Raw genomic sequence first — 20,444 nt, 5'->3', positions numbered from 1 at the left:
CTTGTTTTTTAACCTTTTACTTCAGATTTATCCAAAGTGTACATTTACATTTACTTTTATTAGTTTTTTTGACAAGGACATTGTACACGAATAAGCATTTCAGCAAATGTACCAGAATTAGCTGAAAAGCAATTTTTCATCTGCAGTCCCTGGACAGATGTTAACAATGTCTTTCTAAAAAAAAATAATAGAAAAAATAAAATGAAGGACCAGCGTTCCACTAATGTGCAGCTGTAAACATTACCCCCCCCCCCCACACACACACACACACAAAAAAAAGGTGTTGAACCGGTTTATTGTTTTAAGTAAAGATTTGTCAAAAATACAGAATAATTTGTTCCAATTAGAACAAAAGGCTGAAAGCATGCATTGTTTAATAAAACCTCTCCATCATAAAATCTGTTCAAAAGGAAGGTCACAGATACTAAATATTTATGGACACAACATTTGCATTTCAGATTTTTTCTTCCAAATTAAACAGAACAGCCATAGCTTAAATGTGGGGTGTTAATACTCATACTGATAAAACCCAGTAAGTAGTTTTCCTTTGTGGGTGGATCAAATCACCCAACAGTAAAAGTTTAACCCGGTCTTGCTTATTAGGCAGGCAAGGATGAACAAAGGTAATGGGCAACACAGCTGTGTTTTTAGTGTACAAAAATAAAAAGTCATGTTTAAGCACTGTGCAGACTACAGCCCAGCCAAGCTCAAGTCCGGAGTCATTTCTTACCTGACAAACCAAAATGTGGAACAAATGTAATTTGCAGTTTGTCACAGCATAATCTGACTAGATGAAAGGAGCATGAACTGTATTAAGTCTACACAAATATTTTTGAAAGGGCAATCAGGATAGATTGGCTTAAACATAGAATTACATATTTAAACAGGTATATTAAAAAAAAGACTAAAAGAAAACCACAGGACAGAAGGTTGAATCAAGAGAGAACCTGCCCAAACACAAAGAGTGAGCTGGTATGGACTTAATGCTACAACAATCAAAATCAAAGGTCAAACTTGATAGTCTGAATTATCATGTGGTAGGATCAGCAATATCCCCATTCAGTCAACTCTGCTCATAATGCATGAGTCCTAAGGTAACTGTCTCGAAGTCACGGCCGAAATGAAAGGGTTCAGCCTGTTTATATGCATGTGCTGTTCTCTCGTTTCGGTCTTCTTCAATCACCCTTGGTAAGGAGGTCCTCTATGTAAGCATCAAGTTCATCATCTGTGTTTATGTCAATGTCCTAAAGGTGTAGAAACAACAGAAAAAAATGACTGCTTCACAAACAAACACTTGTTTACAGTCAACAACAAATAAAAAAACAAAACTATTTTTTTTATATGTTAAGGTGGTGTAGTTTGTTTTCTGGCTTTATGGAGACAATCACTTACTACAGGGCAGATTAACCAGCTGGCAATCTTACCTCCTGCACTTTCTGCAGAAGTGCTACTATGTTTGTTCGCAATTTCTGTAGTTTTTCATCTGCCTCTTTCAGTTTGATCTCAGTGTTGTTGCTCTTCTCTTCCACAGCTTTGGCCCTGGCATCAGCTCTGCTCTGGTATGAGTTACACAGTGACTGCAGACCTGACTCATACTGCTGGAAATACTCTTTCTAAAAAAAGAAATAAATACGTACATACAAATAAATAAAAAATAATAAAAAAATTCAAATAACATCCAACATACGCACACTTAATACCCTGGACATAATAAGTAAAGATATATATAAACGTCATACTTTCTGTGTCAGTATCATGACCTTAATTTCACCATCTGCCTATTTTGAGGGTCCAGATCTCAAAGACTCTCATAGACTAAGTCTACAAAATAATTAACATTACAAAAAGGGAAGACATGTAAGAACTTTTTGAAGTGACTCTCACCAAAGGAAAGGCCACCAACTCCTCGGCTGTCATGCTGTTAACATCATCCTTTGGAATCCGAAAAGCAGGAGGAAAGAAGTAACGCAACATTGTCCTGAAAACATCAACAGCACAGTGAACACACCGCAGAGCTGTGAGAAATGTCTCCTTGCTGTCATAATTTACAAAGTGTGTTGTAACGCCACTATTTCATTGAAACAAACTGACCTCAACATGGTGACCAAGCTCTCAGTCACCTCTCGGCTCGTTCCTGGTTGAGTAGTGTCTGGTTCCATAGGTGCCGGTCCTTTCTCTGTTTCCTGCTGGGTGTCAGGCGTCTGAGAGATTGGAGATGGTGGCCGCATCAGCCGGACTTCATCACTACCCTTAAACACCCTTTACAGAGAAAGGCATGGCTGTAAAGTAAATAAATCCATCCTGAATTCAGCATTACCGAGAGTTTCTTACCATCGGTCCTTGGGGGTAGCTCGAGGTACATAGTCAAATTTAACCTTCCAGCGGACACTCTGTTTATTTGCCTCCACAGCAATAACTTTGCCTGTGTACCACTCCTTGTTGACACGTACTTCAACCAGCAGGCCCTTATCTGTGTGTGTGTGTGTGTATATATATATTAAGAAAACAAAAACAAAATACAGGTAGAAATTTCTTCTTTTCCAGTTCTGTGTGCGATATATGTTATTGGTAGAGCATGTCATTTTCTTACCCTTTTGGGCATTTTTTGGGTCATTCTCCAGTTCCTGGTGTGGGGTCTTCTCAGGTTCCTACAAAAAATAAAATATCCTTACCACCCTTAGAAGAGACACTTCTAGTGAAAGGATAGAGTCATGTTAAAAGGACTTATTTGCATCCCTATGAGTGAAAGAAGGGAAACTCAAATGTTGGCTGAGAATCGCATGCTTGATTGGAGAGAAATATTATTTGTGGGAACAGATGCCGTCCAGCTTTATTTGGAGAGACTGAGTAAACCTTGGCTTTAGACCCATGCTGTTGGATGGAAATTGATTTAGGTTGATGGATTTAGGTTGGTGTGGTTGGTGTCTGCTGTGTTGGAGTAGAAACTCTTTTCTTCATAGTCTGGGAGTGTGTGTTAACCTGGAAGGTCAACAGCATCACTGGTACTTTGTTCTTTCCGTCACAAAAAGGGAGTGAAACTTATTTCAGTGTCCCCCTCTTGCCATCCATCCAAATACAGAAGGACACTTAAAAACCATTCAGGTCATAGTCCCCTGAAGGAAAATAGTGGTATCCAAGAAGAAAACAATGTCATTCCCACTAAAATCCACAGGACAAGACGCTGGAGATCTCTGCTCTCCAGATCAGAGATCTCCAGATCTCTTCTCTGCTCTCCAGATAAGAGATCTCCAGATCTCTGCTCTGATTAGCAATATTTTAATTTTATAAAAAGAAACAAACAAAACCACACTCACACACTAAGGCAAAGTAATCTCAATTGTTGCTCAAGTACAGATTAAAAAAATGGGAGGAGTCACCTTTATGCCTGATCAGCAAATAAATGTACATTTGCTATAGCTGATGAATCTCGAATGGATTCAGACATTGACTGCATTTACATCCAATAAAGTAACCAAGATACTCCATGAAATCAGCTTTCTCGGGTAATTGGGAAATGGTGTTTCACATTACTGGTTACTGGACATTCATTTATACAGGCAGAACAAGAGTAACCTGATTTCTGCTCCCCCTCACACTTATTTGTAAACTGCGAGAAAATGCAGCTTTCTGACTTTTCTTTTTTGTATGTGTTCATGTCAAAGCCAAGTGACACAATGGAAACTGTCTGATTTAAAAGTTTTCCCAAAAAAGCCAACTGTACCCTGGTTACGCAAGTCCGTTCAAATGCACTCATTTTGATAATGTGATCATTACATTATTATTACAGTACTTCTATAACTTAGGCTTGTTATGAAAAAAAAACAACTCCACTCACCCACTCTGACTGAGGCTACCAAGAATAATAACACATTTATGCTACTGTTTCAATTTTGTAAATCTACTTCATTGTCTTTTGTACATTTTTGTACAAAATCAATATTTGAACTACAGTGTTTCTGTCTAGATACTTTCACATGTAAACTATATTGCATTTACCTCATCCAACTTGCCACGTTTTGGAGGCAGAGTCTTCTCTACCACTTTCCCACGGTTACCAACTGCTGTCATCTTGGATTTCTTTGTCTGAGGTTCCTCCTCTTCACTCTCCTCTTCACTCTCCTCCTCCTCCTCTTCTTCTTCCTGTCTCTCCTCCTCCTCACTGTCTTGTTGCTCTATTCTTCTGCGTTGTCCAGTGGCTGGTTTGGCTAGTGATGCTTTGGTAGCCGTCTATGGATGGAGAGAGAAATCACTTATTTTGATTCAAGATTCAAACAACTTTACAGCTGCTGTCCACTTGAAAAGTAAATAAGAAAGACCAAACCAAGACAATAGACAAGAACAATTACAAACTACTGATCCATAAGTAAGAAAAATATATAAATGAATATATAAATGAACTAAAAACAATATTATTTGTCTATTTTGACTATTTATTTCCTCTCCTTTTTACAGGAGGGGGATGAGTTGAACAGTTTAATGGCCACTAGGAGAAAGGATCTCCTGTGGCGTTCTGTGGAGCACTTGACTGTGATCAGTCTGTGGCTGAAAAATGCTCCTCTGTGCAGCCAGTACGCAGTGGAGAGGGTGGGGGGAATTGTCCAGGAGTTTGGACAACATTCTCCTCTCAGCCAAAACATGCAGTGGTGGGTTTAATATGTAAATGCAGCCATATATAATACATATTTGCAGTGTTAATCAAATCTGCAACTTGCCCGTGAGCTGCGGCCAGGTGGAGGTGTTTTGGCAATAGTTTTTGGAGCTGGCTTCGCTGCAGGTGAAGGAGCCTTTGCCACAGCTCTGGACCTGGATGGTTCAACTTTAGGTGGTGGAGGGGGAGGAGCAGGTGTCCGGGTGGGGCGTTGAGATGCAGCACGAGAAGCAGGGGCACTTGGGGCATTTTTTAGATGAGCTGGGAGTGGTGGAGAGCGTGGTCGTGTTGTGGACCTTTCAGAAGATCTTGTTGCCTACACCAACATAGGAAAATAGGTAAAAAAAATAAGGGTAAAGAAATCAGATTTACCTTTTTTAACTTTGAACGCAAACAAAAGATAACACTTGCTTTTATTTTCTTCAAATTTTTTCTATTTACTTTGTATTAATGACAATATTAACAACTTCAATATGATGATCCAGCAGGAAGTTAATTTTCCATGTCTTGGGTCAAAAAATTTCATTGAAACTAGACAAGAAATGCTGTAAGAATTTAATAGGAGTATTTAAACGTTTAAATAATGCTTAAAGCACAGGAGATTAGAGTTGTACCTGAGCAGAGCTGTCTGTTGGTTTCATGGTGACCTCCAGTGGAAGCTTCTTTACATCTGCTGCAGATTTGATAGTGTTGCTTTTCTGAGGGACAAGAAAAACAACATTTGTGTCCGGGTTAAACACCCAAAACAGACAAATACAAGAGATGGATAGAATACCTGCAAGGCCTCTAGTTTTTCCTGCTGCTGTTTGATTTTCTCTGCCAGCTCTTTCTGTTTGTCTTCAGCTGTCTGCTTGTCTTTCTTCAGAACACCGCATGGTAAATTTTGCTTCTGTTCAGGAGCATCACATCTAAATCCAAGAAATACATATACAAACTGTAAAAGTGAAAAAGTGACAAAATTGACACAACTGACATGCAATACATAAGATTTAAACAAATATCATGATTGTATGCTTAAAGAAAATATTCTATAAGATATCTGAATGTAACCTGTCTTGAGAGCTGTCAGGATTCATAAGACACACCCAACTGTCTGGGTAGCGTTTGTCCACAGCATCCATTTGGAATGGCAGTGTTCTCCACTTTAAACATTTATCTACAGAAATTAAAAAATAGGGGAACGGTGTTTGTGGAAATTTCTAAAGTTTTTTGAGGTGCAGAACACCCCTGAATGTGTGTATGGATGTGCAACTCACCACACTGAATAGTAAGTGGTATCTCCATGGCTCTGCGTCTCTTGTATCGCAGCTCTGATGAGGGTGGTGCAGACCAGCTGGCAGACAGATATCCAAACTCATCCCAGAACTTCACTATACCTTTCTGAGCTGCAGAGAACACAAAACCATGTGCACACGCACACTTTAAAGAGCATTTGAAATTTAACTTTCCAACTTACTCCTTACTACAGCTGCACTTGTAATGTCTGAGTCAAAGCCGAACTCTAACTTGTCTCTCCTTTTCTGGGGTCAGACTATCTGAAATCACCTGCATCATTTGGTATAAGTTTATGGTAGGCTTTTTAGTTCCCGTTGCGCTTAACACAGTCTACGTCACACACAGTGCACATCAGAGATGCTGGTTTTGAGAGACAGAAGCAGATGCCACCTGGTGTTACTGTACACAAAGGCAAATGATAGCAGCACTTATAGTTCAATGATTAGCAGGTTATAATTTTTGTGGGTGTAAATGCATCAGTGCCTTTGAGATATGACTGAAGATTTTGTCTAGAAGTGTATGCACACATAAGGCAGTGTGGTGCAAATCAACAGCAAATCAACACGGACCCTTATGCCTGCAGATGGAAATGTCTGAAGTCAATGTGCTAAAGAATTCCCATTAACCTTCTTATAAGAGCAGGGTTCGTACCATATTACCACTTATACCACTTATTTAAATGCTTTAATGCTGACTACTGCTAAATTACTAAAAAGTGACGATTGGGAATTTAAACTAGAATGTCAGGTGTTGCTAACTGAGTTCTAACAATTCAGAAAAGAATTACCAATGTTAGTGTCCTTCCAGTACTGAGCTAAATGTTCCCCCATGGATTTCAGTAAATGTCGATACTCTTTAGCATCTGCAAAGTCTTGTTTGTTGTGTGTGGGCTCCAAAACCAAATATGGCACATCTACAACCCCAACTACACCTCCACAGGCCCTAAAACACACAAACCACATAACCGTAAAACATTTTTGTTAGTAATTGAAACTTAGTAATTGATTTTTTTAGTGTGTACATTTTACTCACATCCCTCCCTCAAGCTGAGGACCAGTTTTCTCATACATCTTGATGAGGCGAGAACAGTTGTACACAAACATCCCATCCAAGTCCCTTTGTTCAATGTTCACTCCAAATATGAAGTTCAATTCTTTGGGCTCCTTCAAGGCTCTGAGATAAAAAGAGGAGAAAACACATTTTTTTTCATGGGACTAATACCCACACTGTTCTTTTTATAAGCAAATTTTATAAACAAAACATTTATAATATTTGTGCTTAAATGTTTATAAAACTAATTACATTTTTTTTATCACGGATAATAAATGGATTCTTTCAAAAATATTAAATTATTAGCAAATGTGATGTGTCTCAAAGAAAATGAAATAAATAAATAAAAATGAAAAGGGTGTGTATGTAAGGGGGGTGGGGTGTGGGGGTTAGGAATCGGGAACTCAAGTTTTATAATTGTGTTGAACATACTTCTGTTTAGCTTCAAGAATCCTTTTTTTCATTTCAGCATCTCGTCGTAGCATCATGGCTGTATCTTGAACCTTTCTCAGAATTGCCTGGAGGAGCAGAAAGAAATTTTGTGCCATTTCAGTTCAAAATCTTATCTGTGTTGATAATACCATTTGCATTTGATAAATTAACCAGCATATTCAGTTTGGCTTACCCGTGAATCTTTTGACAGGTCCTCTCCTAATCTAGCCTCCAAAGCCACACGTTTACTGTCTGCCTCCCTAGCTTTCTCCTCCGCTGAAATGCAAGACATACAATCGTCAAGTCAAATCAAGTCCAGTAAAACATGAATACTCCAGTGACTCACCAATTTTGGCAAGATGATCTGCTTTCTTGACTTCTTGCTCAGCACGTGTTTTAAATCGAGTCGATGTGTATTTATAAACCCTGTAAAAAAAAAAGCATGAATGCCAGTCAAAGTTCTGTCACTACAATACAGATGTTACAGACTCAGTCTATGTGTCTTAATACTACCTTGGTTTATAAAGACAGCAAGACAGTCTCTTAGTCCTGACTTTATGTCCCTGGATAAAGATCCTCATGCGTGGGTCAATGTACAAAACAGCAGCATATGCCCTGAAGGACCTCCTCTCTGGCTTCCTGTGAGAGGAAAAATGTACAAAAAAAAAATGTGTGATTTCACAAAAGTGACTCGATTAAAACATTTAATAAAATTACCACTGCCACAAAGTACTTACACTCCTTCAGATGGAGTTCCAGCCATCAGTATATCCTGGTGATCTGTCTCTATATCCAGCTCTGGTTCTCCATTATCCATTAGCTTCAGATTATAGATGATCACCAGAGTACCTTTATTAAAAAAATCAAAATAAAACATAAAATAACCAGGTTTTTTTTTATTACAATAAAGTCTATGTCTGGTCCTGAACTTAATTTTTCAATTCTTAAATACTTAAAAGAGGGTTGGGGGCTGTTATACATTTTTGAGAGGGATATCATTTGTGAACTCAAATGCAAGTTCTGTCAATTCAACCGTTTAATGCACACAATCACACCAGTATAATGATTCTAATAGTCCCTGCAGCATGACTGAATTAAAACATTCTTTTTTTATTCATTACTGCTTTACAAACACCTTAAATTTAACAAAACTATTCAGTCAGAACAGGAAATTGTTGATGGATCTTGAGAGAAATTAATAATGACTTAGAACTATTCATTCAGATCGATCTCTTCCATTTCTGGCCAAGACCCTGAAACGAGAAATCATTGTTTAAATCTTAGTCTTTCTCTGAACAATCTCCTTCATGTCAACCAGTACAGCTACAGTGTGATCATTCTACACAACCTACACTCCTCATGGTTGTGTCTGAAAGTTGTGTGTGAAATCCCCAATCCCCTAGGATGGAAAATCTCTGGCTGTTCTCTGTAAACTAGTTTTGGGTTAATGAAAAAACTGGTGTTGTGACACATTATGTGTTGCTACATGTGCTGTCAGTTGTGTTTCAATTGCAGCAGTTCAGCAAACTAGCTAGCTAGCTTAACTGAAAAACTGCTCAAGATGAAACAAAATTCCAGAGTCCAAAGTCAAGGTCAAGCATCACAAAGTCCAAGTCAGCTAAATAATTGTGCCATTTAATAATTTAATTTAATAATTGTGTACTTTTTGCAAAAGTGAATAAATTAAGCTATAAGCTAAAGCATCAGCTGACAACCCAGCATCCAGAATGCTTGCCAAAAAAAATGGTGAGTGTCTAAAACTTTTAAGTTTAGTCTCATATATATTTAGTTAGATATTTGCAGGAACACTGATAGTGTTCTTTATTCAGTTGAATCAACAGATGTATCAAATGCAACTTAACTGATTGTCTTAGTCCGCTATGCAGAAGAAAAGGTAAATATTTAAAGGTTTTCTCTTCTGCAAAGTAGTGCCTGAATAAACATTGAGAAAAAATGTATTCAATTTGCCTAATGTGTTCATGACAGAAGCTTGACTGAACCAGGAAAACTGGTCCCTTTATGGAATTTCCAAAAGGTAGAATGGGAGGCAGAATCTTTAGCTATCAAGCCCCTGTCCTGTAGAACGAGCTCCCAATTCATATTCAGGGGGCAGAAACCCTCTATACTTTTAAGTCTAGACTTAAAACCTTCCGCTTTGATAAAGCTTATAGTTAGTTATAGTCATGCTGCTACAGGCTTAGACTGCTGGGGGACCCGGACCCACCCCCCCAATGCACCGAATTTCTTTCCTTGTCTTGTTCTCCTTTCACCCCACATATATTTGTCACCACGTTATGAAATTAATTTTGTTTCTTTCTCTCCCATAATTGTGCTTCTCCTTCTCTGTCCTTTTCTGCAGGCGTCCCCGGGTTTGGAGCTGTAGGTTTCCAGTGGGCAGCTACTGGTCCTACCATCCTGCCCATGTTTTGTTGTTGCTTTTATTTTTTTCTCTCTCCACTTTCCACTCGCCCACCCTGAGCTTGGTTCTGCTAGAGGTTTCTTCCATTAAAAGGAAGTTTTTCCTTATTGAATTGAAAAGTGCTGCGATGATGGGCCAAAAGAGCATTGGGCATTTTAGTTACAACTTTCTGACCCAAAGCAGCTGTTGGGATTGGCCTATCTGGCATATATATTTAAATTACTAAACAGGGAGAGGGAGTAACTGGCATGTTTGACCAGCTAATAGAAAAAAAAAACTGGTTGTGGATGTAGTGAAAACTTTGGCCTCCTCTCCTAACAGCATTGAGACAGCACATTAGCTCACACTTCTCTGATTTAAAAACTGATTCTAGAGAATGGGTGCAGGGTCCTGTTGTCCCAGCTGCATCAGCTTGAAGTGGCCTTACTGGTAAGTCAGAAAACCAGCTGCTGGAGTTAACCTATGACCAGACATTGCAATTGAAATTCTAGCAGGTATTGCATGCAGAGTTTTGGCCCACTCCATCACAGGAGAACACATTGTGCTGTGGCGACCCCTAAAGGAACAATCTGAAGGCAGTTGATCTCCACAAATACCACATCCCTGGGTCCCATAATCCACTCACACAGCTTTTCCAATCAATGCAACGACAATGTCACATTGTTCTGCCTGTCCGCATGACTCCATGATCCAATTACATATTCCATGTCTCTGCTTGGAGACCTTGATGATCAGCTGAGCTTTACTGATGTCTTCTCAATATCTTGAGCATGCAGATTTGCGCTCTCAATAATTGAAATATTCAGACCCTGCTGTTTTGAATATAGGATGGTCCTGACTAATGCAATGCCCTGCTGACAAAGCTCCCAGCATGCAGTCAAAACCCTCCAGATGATCAAAAAGGACACATCCTACCACTGCTCAGATCTATCAGATCTCTCTCATCCAAACCCCTGTTGGTAAATGACATGCTAAATGAACATCAAACTGAAGTATTCTGTCTTACTGAAACTTGGTCTCAGCAGGAAGAATCTGTCAGTCTAAATGAGTCACCCCCACCCCCCACCCCCCCACCCCCCCACCCCCCCACCCCAAGTCATATTAACTATCACATTCCTTGAAGCAAAGGGTGAGTTGGAGGAGTACCAGCAATCTTCCAGTCAAGCTTTAACATTCATGTAGATGTCAACAGTAAGTGCCTCAACACTGAAATTTAATTCATTATTAGATTCAATTGTTTTTTCCCCAAAACGCAAATAAGCCCACTCACGATCTTAAATATGGCACTGAAATTGATAATTTAACAGTATTTCTTCATAATTCTCTTGTCTAAATATTTTCTAATTACATTTAAATTTACTATAATAGACTATACAGCAGTAAAAAACAAAACAAACTATAATATAATTCAAAACCCTCCTCTTTACATACAAAGCTTGTAATTGTCAAGCTCCATCATATTTAAAAGACGTCATAGTACCATATCGTCTGATTAGACCACTTCGATCCCAGAATGCAGACCTACTTGTGGTTCCAAAAGTAGAATAGGAGGCAGAGCCTTTATCTATTCAGCCCCTTTACAGTGGAACCGGCTCCCAATCCAGATTTGGGGGGCAGACACCGTCTCCACTTTTAAGACTAGGCTTAAAACCTTCTTTTTGATAAATCTTATGGTTAAAGCTGCTCAGTCAACCTGAACTAGCTCTTAGTTATTAATTAGATGCTATAGGTTTAGACTGTTGGGGGACCCCCCCAAAGTGCAAGGAGCTACTCTCCTCTTTATACACTTATTTATCATCACTGCATGACATTAAGTTTGTGCCTTCTCTCTCCCCTAGTTGTGCTACTTCCTCTCTGTCTCCGGCTTTGGAGCTGTGTTTTCCAGTGCTTAGCTACTAGTCCTACCAACCTGCCCAATGTTTTGTTGTTGCCCATTTCTTTTCTCTCTCCACTTTCTACTCAACCCAAACTGGTCAAAGCAGATGGCTGCCCATGAGCCTCGTTCTGCTGTGCGTTGTTTCTTCCATTAAAGGGAGTTTTTCCTCTCCACAGTTTCCTAGGACTTGCCCAAGACTTGTTGGGTTGCCTCTACATGCTTCCATAGTCTAGACTTTATTATGTAAAGTGCCTTGTTTTTTTTACTTTATTGTGAAGTGGGACTATATAAATAAAGTTGAATTGAATTGATTTGAACCCCAATATTCCAAAAGCTGCTAAAGACAGAACTCTTCCAAAACTCCTATTTACTATACAAAATCCTGTTTGATTAAAAAAAAAAAAAAGAAGAAGAAGAATTTTAGTATATGTACTATACTAAAAATTCTAAAAATCAAAAGGAGATCCCAATGGAAAAATAATCTGTAGATGAATCGAAAATTCATGGTTATGTTAATCGACAAAAACAACAACAAAAAAAACCCAAAAACCATTAGCTCTATTGTGCAGCCCTATTTATGAGCAACAGTTACAATAAGGATACAGCTAGATGAGTTTTATCTGACACTGAACCTTTTAACAAGAAGCAAAAGGACCAAAATGATATTTCAAATTCGCTCGGTATGTTATTTAAATAGATGGTCTGTACAGCTGCAGAGTTGTGATAAGAGAAAAATTATTTAATATTTGATCATGCATTCAACAAAACTATTAACAAAGGTGAAACTGATGTATGTTGGTGTGTGTATACCTTTTGTCGCTGTAATAACAGCAGGACAAGTAACTTTGATAGAGAAGGGGAGAAAAGTATAGTAGATGTGTGGGAATTTCCTGCCTTATATGTAATAAATTTGCAGGATTTAATAAAATCATGCAAAATACCCACAATCTTGCACTGAAATTCAGGTGCACTGTGAATCTCATTCACAAACTAATTTTAATAATACATAAATATTAAAATGTGTTTGTTGATCTGAATCTGTTGATCTGAATATTTTAAGTATGACATATATGCAACCCCCCCAAAAAAAATAATCAGCAAGGGGACAAAGACTGTGTGTAAAGCATAGTGCATTACACGGTCTTTGTCCCTTTCCTGATTATTCCAATAATAATTGAAATTTATTGACAGATACTCATTTTAAGCATCTCTCTAATGAGAGAGTTAAATTTTCATGTTAATAAATATTTGACAGTTCTGACACTGAATTGGGCTAATTGATAGACATCAAGATTTTAACTCATTTACATCCTTACCACTGCTGCTTTCTATTTTGTTAAACTGCTCCATCAGCTGCTGTTCGCTTTTAAAAGGTGAATATTTGAAGATCAGCTCAGTCTCTATGGCATACTTCTCTGGGTCAGAGGTCAGGGGCTCTTTGGTCTTCAGATCCCAGGAGGGCAGGGGTACGATCACCTGAAAAGAGGGGATCAAAAGCCATTAAGCATAAAGACATAGTGGGTTCAATGGTGTGTTTAAGGTGCAATTCTAACATAAAACATTTCCTATTAGTAATCAAGTAATTACTCATACTCATCCCTACAAATGACTATAGTTTAGTAATCAGTAGATTCATTTAAAAGATTCATCGGACCTCATCAAGTCCCTCCTCTTCGTGGAAGGTCCTTGACAGGAAAAGACAGGTCAGTGTGTCACCCTTTTTTGTGAACAAGATGAAGTCCTTCCCAATGCGCATAGAGCCACTGTGAGTACACACACACAAATATTATGTAAAATTATTCAATCATTATTCTATCAGATAAACAATGTCATTATTTTACAAGCATAAGTTACAGATCTTACGATTTCAGTCCATTTCCATACTGCCCAATCTGAGTGGACTCAGGTGATCGTTTGTTTGACTTTCCAAACTGAATCACGTGGGTTGCCTCATCTAATAAAACAGGAATAATTCACAGAAAAAACACATATATTGTAAGAAAACCTCATTGTGCACCACCACAAACATCGCTTTTAAACTTTTTAACTAAACTTCAGCTCAAAGGGATTTCTCTGATAGGGAAGCTGCACTTACTAGGGTCCATTCCAATACCATCATCCAGAAAACAGAGCAAGTAGCCACCACGTAGCTCTGGCCTTTTTTCTGTTAAAAAAGCGAAAAGTGAAAGAGATTAGTTCAAGGAGTTCACATGAATGATCTGTGTGAAATTGGATGAAATATTCTGAGGTCAACCTGTGTAGATGTCAATTCGTGTAGCATTGGCATCTCTGTAAAAAAAAAAAAAAGAGAGAGAAGATTTACTGTGAGGTGTTCAACTTGGTTCAAAAAAGATATGAGGTTAAGTTCCACAATAGAATGTGTGAAATTGAAGTCACTATGTTGCATTTTTGTTTTAATGTGCCATGCTGTGAGGATCCCTGATTTTCTGTGAGTTGGAGTCTGCATTTTGTCTTAGTCATGATTTTAAAAGTGTTGCCTTAGTAAGGTGTTGATGCCTTAAGTGGGTCAGTAGAGCATTTGAGATTTATCTTTAGAACATCTACGTCAAATTTCAAAAATGTAAACAAACAAGCCAAGCAAAACAAAATGTATGCAGGTAACCCACTTTAAGCACGGTAGACATCTGAGCCTATACTCACGAGATGACATCCTCAGGCCACATTGTGTTGACTCATTGTGAGATTACTTCACATTTATTAAACAGTAAATTTTCATCAACCATAGGCTCTGTTGAAAATCATAATGCCTACCTTGAATTGTCTACAAGCTCTGCCAAGGCTCCAAATAAGAACTCATGGGTTGTCCTGAAAACAGACAATTGATTTCATACTATGACGAAGTTTTTCAACTAGTGTTATCAGAGCTAGGAATTGTTATTCAGGTATTCAATGTGAATTTATAAGATTTAGTAACATCACATTATTACATTAACTGGCTATCATACTGCATCTGTTTGGGGACCTGCTTATATATATCCCGCACAAAGTGTAAATTTGGGGCATATTCCCCTCTTCTTTCAATAGATGAAGACATTTAACTCAGTTTACCTAATCATCTATTGAAAGAACATTTTAGGTTGGTTTGGGACTGGTGTTGGGGATAGTTTGTGTTGGACAATGATAATGGGCAAATTACCTGTTGTTACCTTTTCACATAGATTAGATATACATGTCTGCTTTGTTGAGGTTTTTATTATTAGATATAATTACTGATTATAGTATCAAGTTCATAAGTACATACTAGTTACCAGCAAGCAAATACTTACGAATTTGTGTGCAGGTATTCAAAGGTAAGCTGAGCCCTGCTCAGGTTGCTGTAGCTGGAGTAGGCCATGGCCCCTCACGACTATTTCCTGTTTCCTTTCTGGTCAATTGTTCGTCTTCTTCCTCATCAACCCTGCTCCAAAAAACAGTTTTCATCCTAAAAATGGAGCAAAGCAAACTATCAAACGTCTTGCGTATTTGCTGTATGCAATTACCCAACATGCTGGACCTGAACCACATCCGCTGATGTGGAGGCTTTTTAACAAGACATAGGGGACAAGTTCACAACCATGCATATTTAAAAGCCTCGCCCAGATGATGGCGAGCACGTGGGAGGCCTTTTTGAAAACAACTTTTTGGCTAGCGTTAAAAGCAAAGAGCGCTTTACGACACAGTGTTAGCGGTGGACATTAATGTTTGTGTATTCGTGCAGAAGGCGGTTACTGGTACAGCTAGGTCTCTGTGAAGTAAGGCCAACTCATGTTTTAGAGTTAGTGAATAACTCCTGGTATAAACAATTTCAGACGTTGTGCAGCAACTGTCACTAACGTTAAATGTTAGGCTACCATGTAGCTAGCGGACGTTAGCGTTTCCTTCAGAATATCAGGTAACGACAGCTAGCTAGCTTTACGCTGTGGAAACATGTAACTGATGTTAACCGTATCAAATAATTGTGGAGAACTTTGCAGACCGTGTTGATATGACGGCGAGTTTGTGGTGGCTTCACAGTACTGTAATAATCCGTCCAGGAGAAATAAATACTTAGTAATGTTACGTTTCCTTTTCCCTAACATGAAAATAATTCTCCAGGCCGCGAAGCATCCAACCACTTAATCGATGGTTTCTTGGTTTCCCTGTGCCTGCTATGCCCAAATCCCGCCTCTATTTTTCATTACCAGCCAATAGGAAAGCGCCGTGTAGAGCTTCTTTAACTACGATTGGAGAACAAATGTTGCTACGTGGACCGGGTAACATACCGGTACATCCGTCTACTGGTTGTTCAGGTCATTGAATTATGAGTATTATACTTATAAAATATTTTTTCCTTTCATCATGCTCTATTTACATAGTATACATAAGAAAAAACAGTACTTGAAGGAGCACACATAGTAGACAGAGTATTAAAAAAAAGAGACAGCAATAAATCAATCAATCCATTAAGTGAGCGTACACAAGGTGCAGTGAAGGGTTGCGCCAGGAAGAGCATCCAGCGTAAAAACTGTGCCAAATCAACATGCGGACACTCACACATAATTGCAGGCCCCTTTTTAAAAATCTTGTTAAATTATTTACTGTAAAATTTTAAACCAATTTCTCTGCTAGTCATTTACTGTAAAATTTACTAAAAAATCTGTAAAAAAATGCCTCCCAGGAAAGTCTAAAAAACAAAAACAAAATCTTTGAGGAGTCGTTAAAAATAAAGTATTCGAGGGTATGTTTTTTATTTGTAATGTTTATTACTACCAGTATTTTGTGTGCATCTCAAGTCAAGTATAAATTACATTCTAAATTCTAAATTAATTATTAATTACTTTCCTTCACTGAAACTTCTCAAATCTCAAAAGACTTGATAAAGTTTATCCTTTGTCCAAGCGGTAATTCAAGAATTTAGTTTGTAAGATAATACTTCATAAGTGGAAGTAGGAGTACTATGTATATGTAGATCTGGGATCTTTATTAAGTGTTTTAAACATCAGTTAAGTATATGTAAAACTGGACATTTGGTCCCATAAAAATGTAGTGGAACACATGCTCCTAGAGATACTGTCCATTAAAGTACTGCTTTCACTGTACCTACTGCTTTCACTGATTTTTGACTTGATATAGATGGTTGAGATATATATTAAAAACAATTAGTTTTAGTATCATCCAGCTGAATATGATTTAATGTCTACAGGTTCTAAAAAGTAATTCTGGTAAATGTTTTAACTTAAGTAAAGAAAGTAGTATATCAGAAAACAACAACCACTGGAAAGCATTGCACGGAACAGACCGGATAGTAAACATGTGACTAGTTAACAATGTAGGAATTATGAGTTCAAGTAATGCTCCCACTACACCATGGTCATATTATATTAGGATTAATTATATTACCAGACACTGAAATACCCTAACTCTTAGTGTATTTGTAAAAGTAAAAGAAAAAAAAAAACTGTTGGATCCCTAATAAATACTAGTCTCCAAACCCACATTGAACTTTGATGACATGTCAAAGGTTGATTCCTCAAACTTATGAAGCTCCCTCCAGACTCACAAAGGATAATTTTATGAAATAAATTGGTGGAGTGATGCACATTGCGTTCATCCTTTAACCACCACGTTCTTCAGAATTCAGTGGATGAAGAGCGTTTAGGTGACAATCAAGGACTTCTGCAAAATAAGTTAAGTGGTAAAGTTAGGTTAAACACATTTCTACATATTTTTCAACATGCTTAGATCTCTAAGTGTTATGTAAAATCATACAAATTGATTAAAGTAAATACAACCCCCAAAGACCATAATGGTCAAAACTAATAGTGGTATAGTAATATATACCTGTCTGTTACATTTTGCAGATCAAGTCCATTGTAATAGTAACGTCGTATCAACATATGAGGTAAACAGAGTATAAAACAAACTCCAAGCAGACACATGCTGACTTCTAACAGATGCCACACTGCCACAACCTGCTCCTCCTAAAGAATAAACATAGGGGGAAAAAAAAATCACTAACAGGGTGAAAAAAAGGTTATTTGTAGTTATTATGACTGAGCAAGTTATATTCTTCATTAGTGACAAACTCTACCTTTGTTAACATGACTATCAGTGTAGGGTCATTTATTGAGTGTAGACTGTAGCAGGTTTGCGATGCTGTAGGCAGCTGGTTGATTACTTCCACATGAGCAAATGTAATATTTTTCTTAGAAGCAGGACACTCCGGAGGAAGTCTTCAAAAAGTATACAGTATGTGCATTAAAGTAGATGACAATAGTTCATTAATGTGTATAGCTACATAGGTAATTTAATGTTTACATTTAGGAAGACTTGAAACACACACTTAAGAGTGAATTAACTTACAGGTTCATAGGCAGGAGGTGTGTTGGGGCACTTATGGTGAGGCAGGTGTGGGAACTATTTCCATTTAGAAACTCTAGACTCATGTTTACAATCTCATTGCCTGCAAAGTAAGGCAATCTTATTGGTAAGATGTATATTTGTACACAAGTTTTCTATTTCACAAAAAAACAACTATACTACAATACCAACCTCCAATATGTAGTTGTGTGGCACTCAAGGTACTGTGCAGACCAAAGTCCTTTAGAGGGGGAGTAGCTGAATTGCTAGTCAAGGCCAGAGAAACCTTGAGACGCAAATGAGTGACAGATGTCTTTGTAAAGTAAGTTTCTCTTTCATTGTCTTGCTCCATCAGATGAGAGGGGACCGTTGAGACAAGTTTAGATGAACTTTCATTGATTTTCACACACAGCTGTAACTGTGATAAGGAGGAGAGTAAATGGTTCCAGTCCTAAGAAGTGAATGATGAAAAGGATTTGCATATCAATGTTGGCTCAGAACACAGACACTTTTAAGCATAAATGAGGTGACACTTATTACGACATTACTTTTTCTTTGCACAGCAATATAAGCATTGCTGGCAGCACAGACCACCTACAGTAAAATCTACAAAACACAGGAGAAAATAATTGCTAAAATGATTTTTTAAATCAAATTCGTTCCAAGGTTTCATAAACATTTTCCAAAATAAATCTGAATAAACTACTCCCTACCTTTGTTGTGTCGGGGTTAGGCAGAATGTAAGTGTAGCCATAAGAGCTGAGGCAGATAAAGGAGATGGAAAGAGTCAACAGACACAGGAAAAATGTTACCCCTGGTGGATTCTGGGATACATAATCTTTGAGATTAGTCACTGGCTGCCAGATGCCCATCCTCACACACTTGGGATACAGCAAGCTGTCAATCAAAAAAAGTTACTTAAGTTACTAGTTTTAAGAGCTTTTTACACCACAGTTCCCTCAGTAGTGCCAGTGGACATGCTGCTATCTGCGGTTTATTAACTAAAGGTTAATACAGCTGTTCAACCAAAAGCAAGCTGTTCAGCAGAATTTCAAACGGATGATGCGTTTTGTACTTGAGTACGACTGACTTATTTTTCGTCTTACATGCATTTCTTTGGGTGTATGTTCCTCTCAGCATAATAGCAACGTTATTCAAATCGCAGGTAAACACAACATTTTGATCACACCATAAAATAAACCACTGATAATGTAGATGTCGAACCAGCTCAGCATTTGCTAACACAGCAACGTTACTTAATGCTTGCGTTAAATATCTTAGGGGACTATCAGCATTGTGTATCGTTAAAGTTGCTAAGTCGCTGAAAGAAAAGTTTATACCTGTAATTTGAGCAGTCGTCTTTGATCACGTCGCCAGTATTGGTGAAATACAGCGTTGTCGAAAGTTCTTGATGGAAAATAGAGTGAATGTCATTTAAGAAGTTTAAAGCTCAGTTAAAGTAGCGAAACATAGCTCAATATAACACGACACTGCTGTCAGTTTACGAGTGTGATGTCATGACGCTGATCACGTGGTCAAGTCGGCATGTGTAGTAAGCGTATTAAAAGTGGTCTGTGTTTAGGTCTTTTTTTTTAATCCTCATGGCTCCTCATCCTTTGGTGCCTAGGGTGGGAAAGTGCAGCCCATCAACACCAAAAAAGTTTGGTGTATTTTAGGATTCAAAACAGCACAGACGGTGGCTCTGGCATAGATAAATGTTACTTTCACGGTATTTTTAAAAACTCACATGGTGTGACGTTAGTAAGGGAGGGAGACTAGGAAGTATGACCAGAGTATAACATAAATTATCACGTGAAAAGCTGACTACATGTGCAATGGCAACAATAACACTCTCCTGACGATTTGGGGTGTACAGCCTTTTGTTGATCTGTCCCTGTCCCTTACATTCTTGTTGCACTGGTTGAATTTGAAAAATCCGACCTACATTATTCTTGTTGGTAGTGACTTCATGCTACTGTAGAATTCACTAAAGAATGACTTAAAGGATCTTTTAACTATTTTTCTGTTCTAAATAAAGGTAGAGACAGAATATTAGAAAATATGAAACTGACAACAAAACTTATTTGAGCATTGGTATAAAATCGCCCAGCCCCCCAAGAGCCACCAAGCCTGGATAAAATGGGAGGGTTGCGGCAGGAAGGGGATCTGGCGTAAAAAGAAAAATCCACTAATGCAAAGTAGATGTGTGGAATATGTTCTGCTGTGTTGACCCCTGAAGGGGACAAGGCTTTTGAATGACATTTTATGTAAGTAGTTCCACTCACTTACTTTCCAGATGGACAGACCACATGTCTTTACAAGGCTTAATTACATAGGTTCTGATTCAGAGGCAGGAAAGATTTTTTTCACATTTTTTTTCAGCTCCTTTTTTATGTTATTCAATA

The 20,444-nt window shown here is 38.1% G+C and overlaps 2 protein-coding genes across 3 annotated transcripts; both read right to left on the bottom strand.

Moving 5' to 3' along the window:
• Positions 1-279: 279 nt before the first annotated feature.
• morc2 (MORC family CW-type zinc finger 2) lies at positions 280-17,312 on the bottom strand. 2 transcript variants are annotated; one of them, XM_067520494.1, is made up of 27 exons: positions 17,176-17,312; positions 14,988-15,142; positions 14,473-14,526; positions 13,955-13,989; positions 13,796-13,864; positions 13,564-13,654; positions 13,355-13,463; positions 13,017-13,176; positions 8,143-8,254; positions 7,919-8,044; positions 7,752-7,831; positions 7,599-7,681; positions 7,406-7,491; positions 6,956-7,096; positions 6,711-6,865; positions 5,905-6,033; positions 5,699-5,804; positions 5,424-5,556; positions 5,263-5,346; positions 4,713-4,964; positions 3,997-4,227; positions 2,591-2,648; positions 2,332-2,470; positions 2,092-2,259; positions 1,885-1,978; positions 1,425-1,613; positions 280-1,244 (listed from the first exon to the last, which is right to left on the bottom strand). In XM_067520494.1, exons 2-27 carry the CDS (start codon positions 15,053-15,055, stop codon positions 1,176-1,178), a joined length of 3,021 nt encoding a protein of 1,006 aa, XP_067376595.1. In that variant the 5' UTR covers positions 15,056-15,142; positions 17,176-17,312; the 3' UTR covers positions 280-1,175. The 2 variants fall into 2 exon arrangements, with proteins under 2 accessions (XP_067376595.1, XP_067376594.1); XM_067520493.1 differs by lacking the exon at positions 17,176-17,312 and adding an exon at positions 15,677-15,850.
• zgc:158398 (uncharacterized protein LOC568894 homolog) lies at positions 17,111-19,557 on the bottom strand. Its single transcript, XM_067520496.1, has 7 exons — positions 19,380-19,557; positions 18,753-18,936; positions 18,232-18,490; positions 18,043-18,142; positions 17,771-17,912; positions 17,521-17,660; positions 17,111-17,355 (listed from the first exon to the last, which is right to left on the bottom strand). The coding sequence occupies exons 2-7, from the start codon at positions 18,909-18,911 to the stop codon at positions 17,346-17,348; spliced, it is 810 nt and encodes a 269-aa protein (XP_067376597.1). The 5' UTR covers positions 18,912-18,936; positions 19,380-19,557; the 3' UTR covers positions 17,111-17,345.
• Positions 19,558-20,444: the final 887 nt, after the last annotated feature.

This window comes from Channa argus, chromosome 11 (assembly GCF_033026475.1).
Source record: "Channa argus isolate prfri chromosome 11, Channa argus male v1.0, whole genome shotgun sequence".
NCBI classification, from domain to species: Eukaryota; Metazoa; Chordata; class Actinopteri; order Anabantiformes; family Channidae; genus Channa; species Channa argus.
This window is presented reverse-complemented; position numbering and strand designations above follow the sequence as displayed.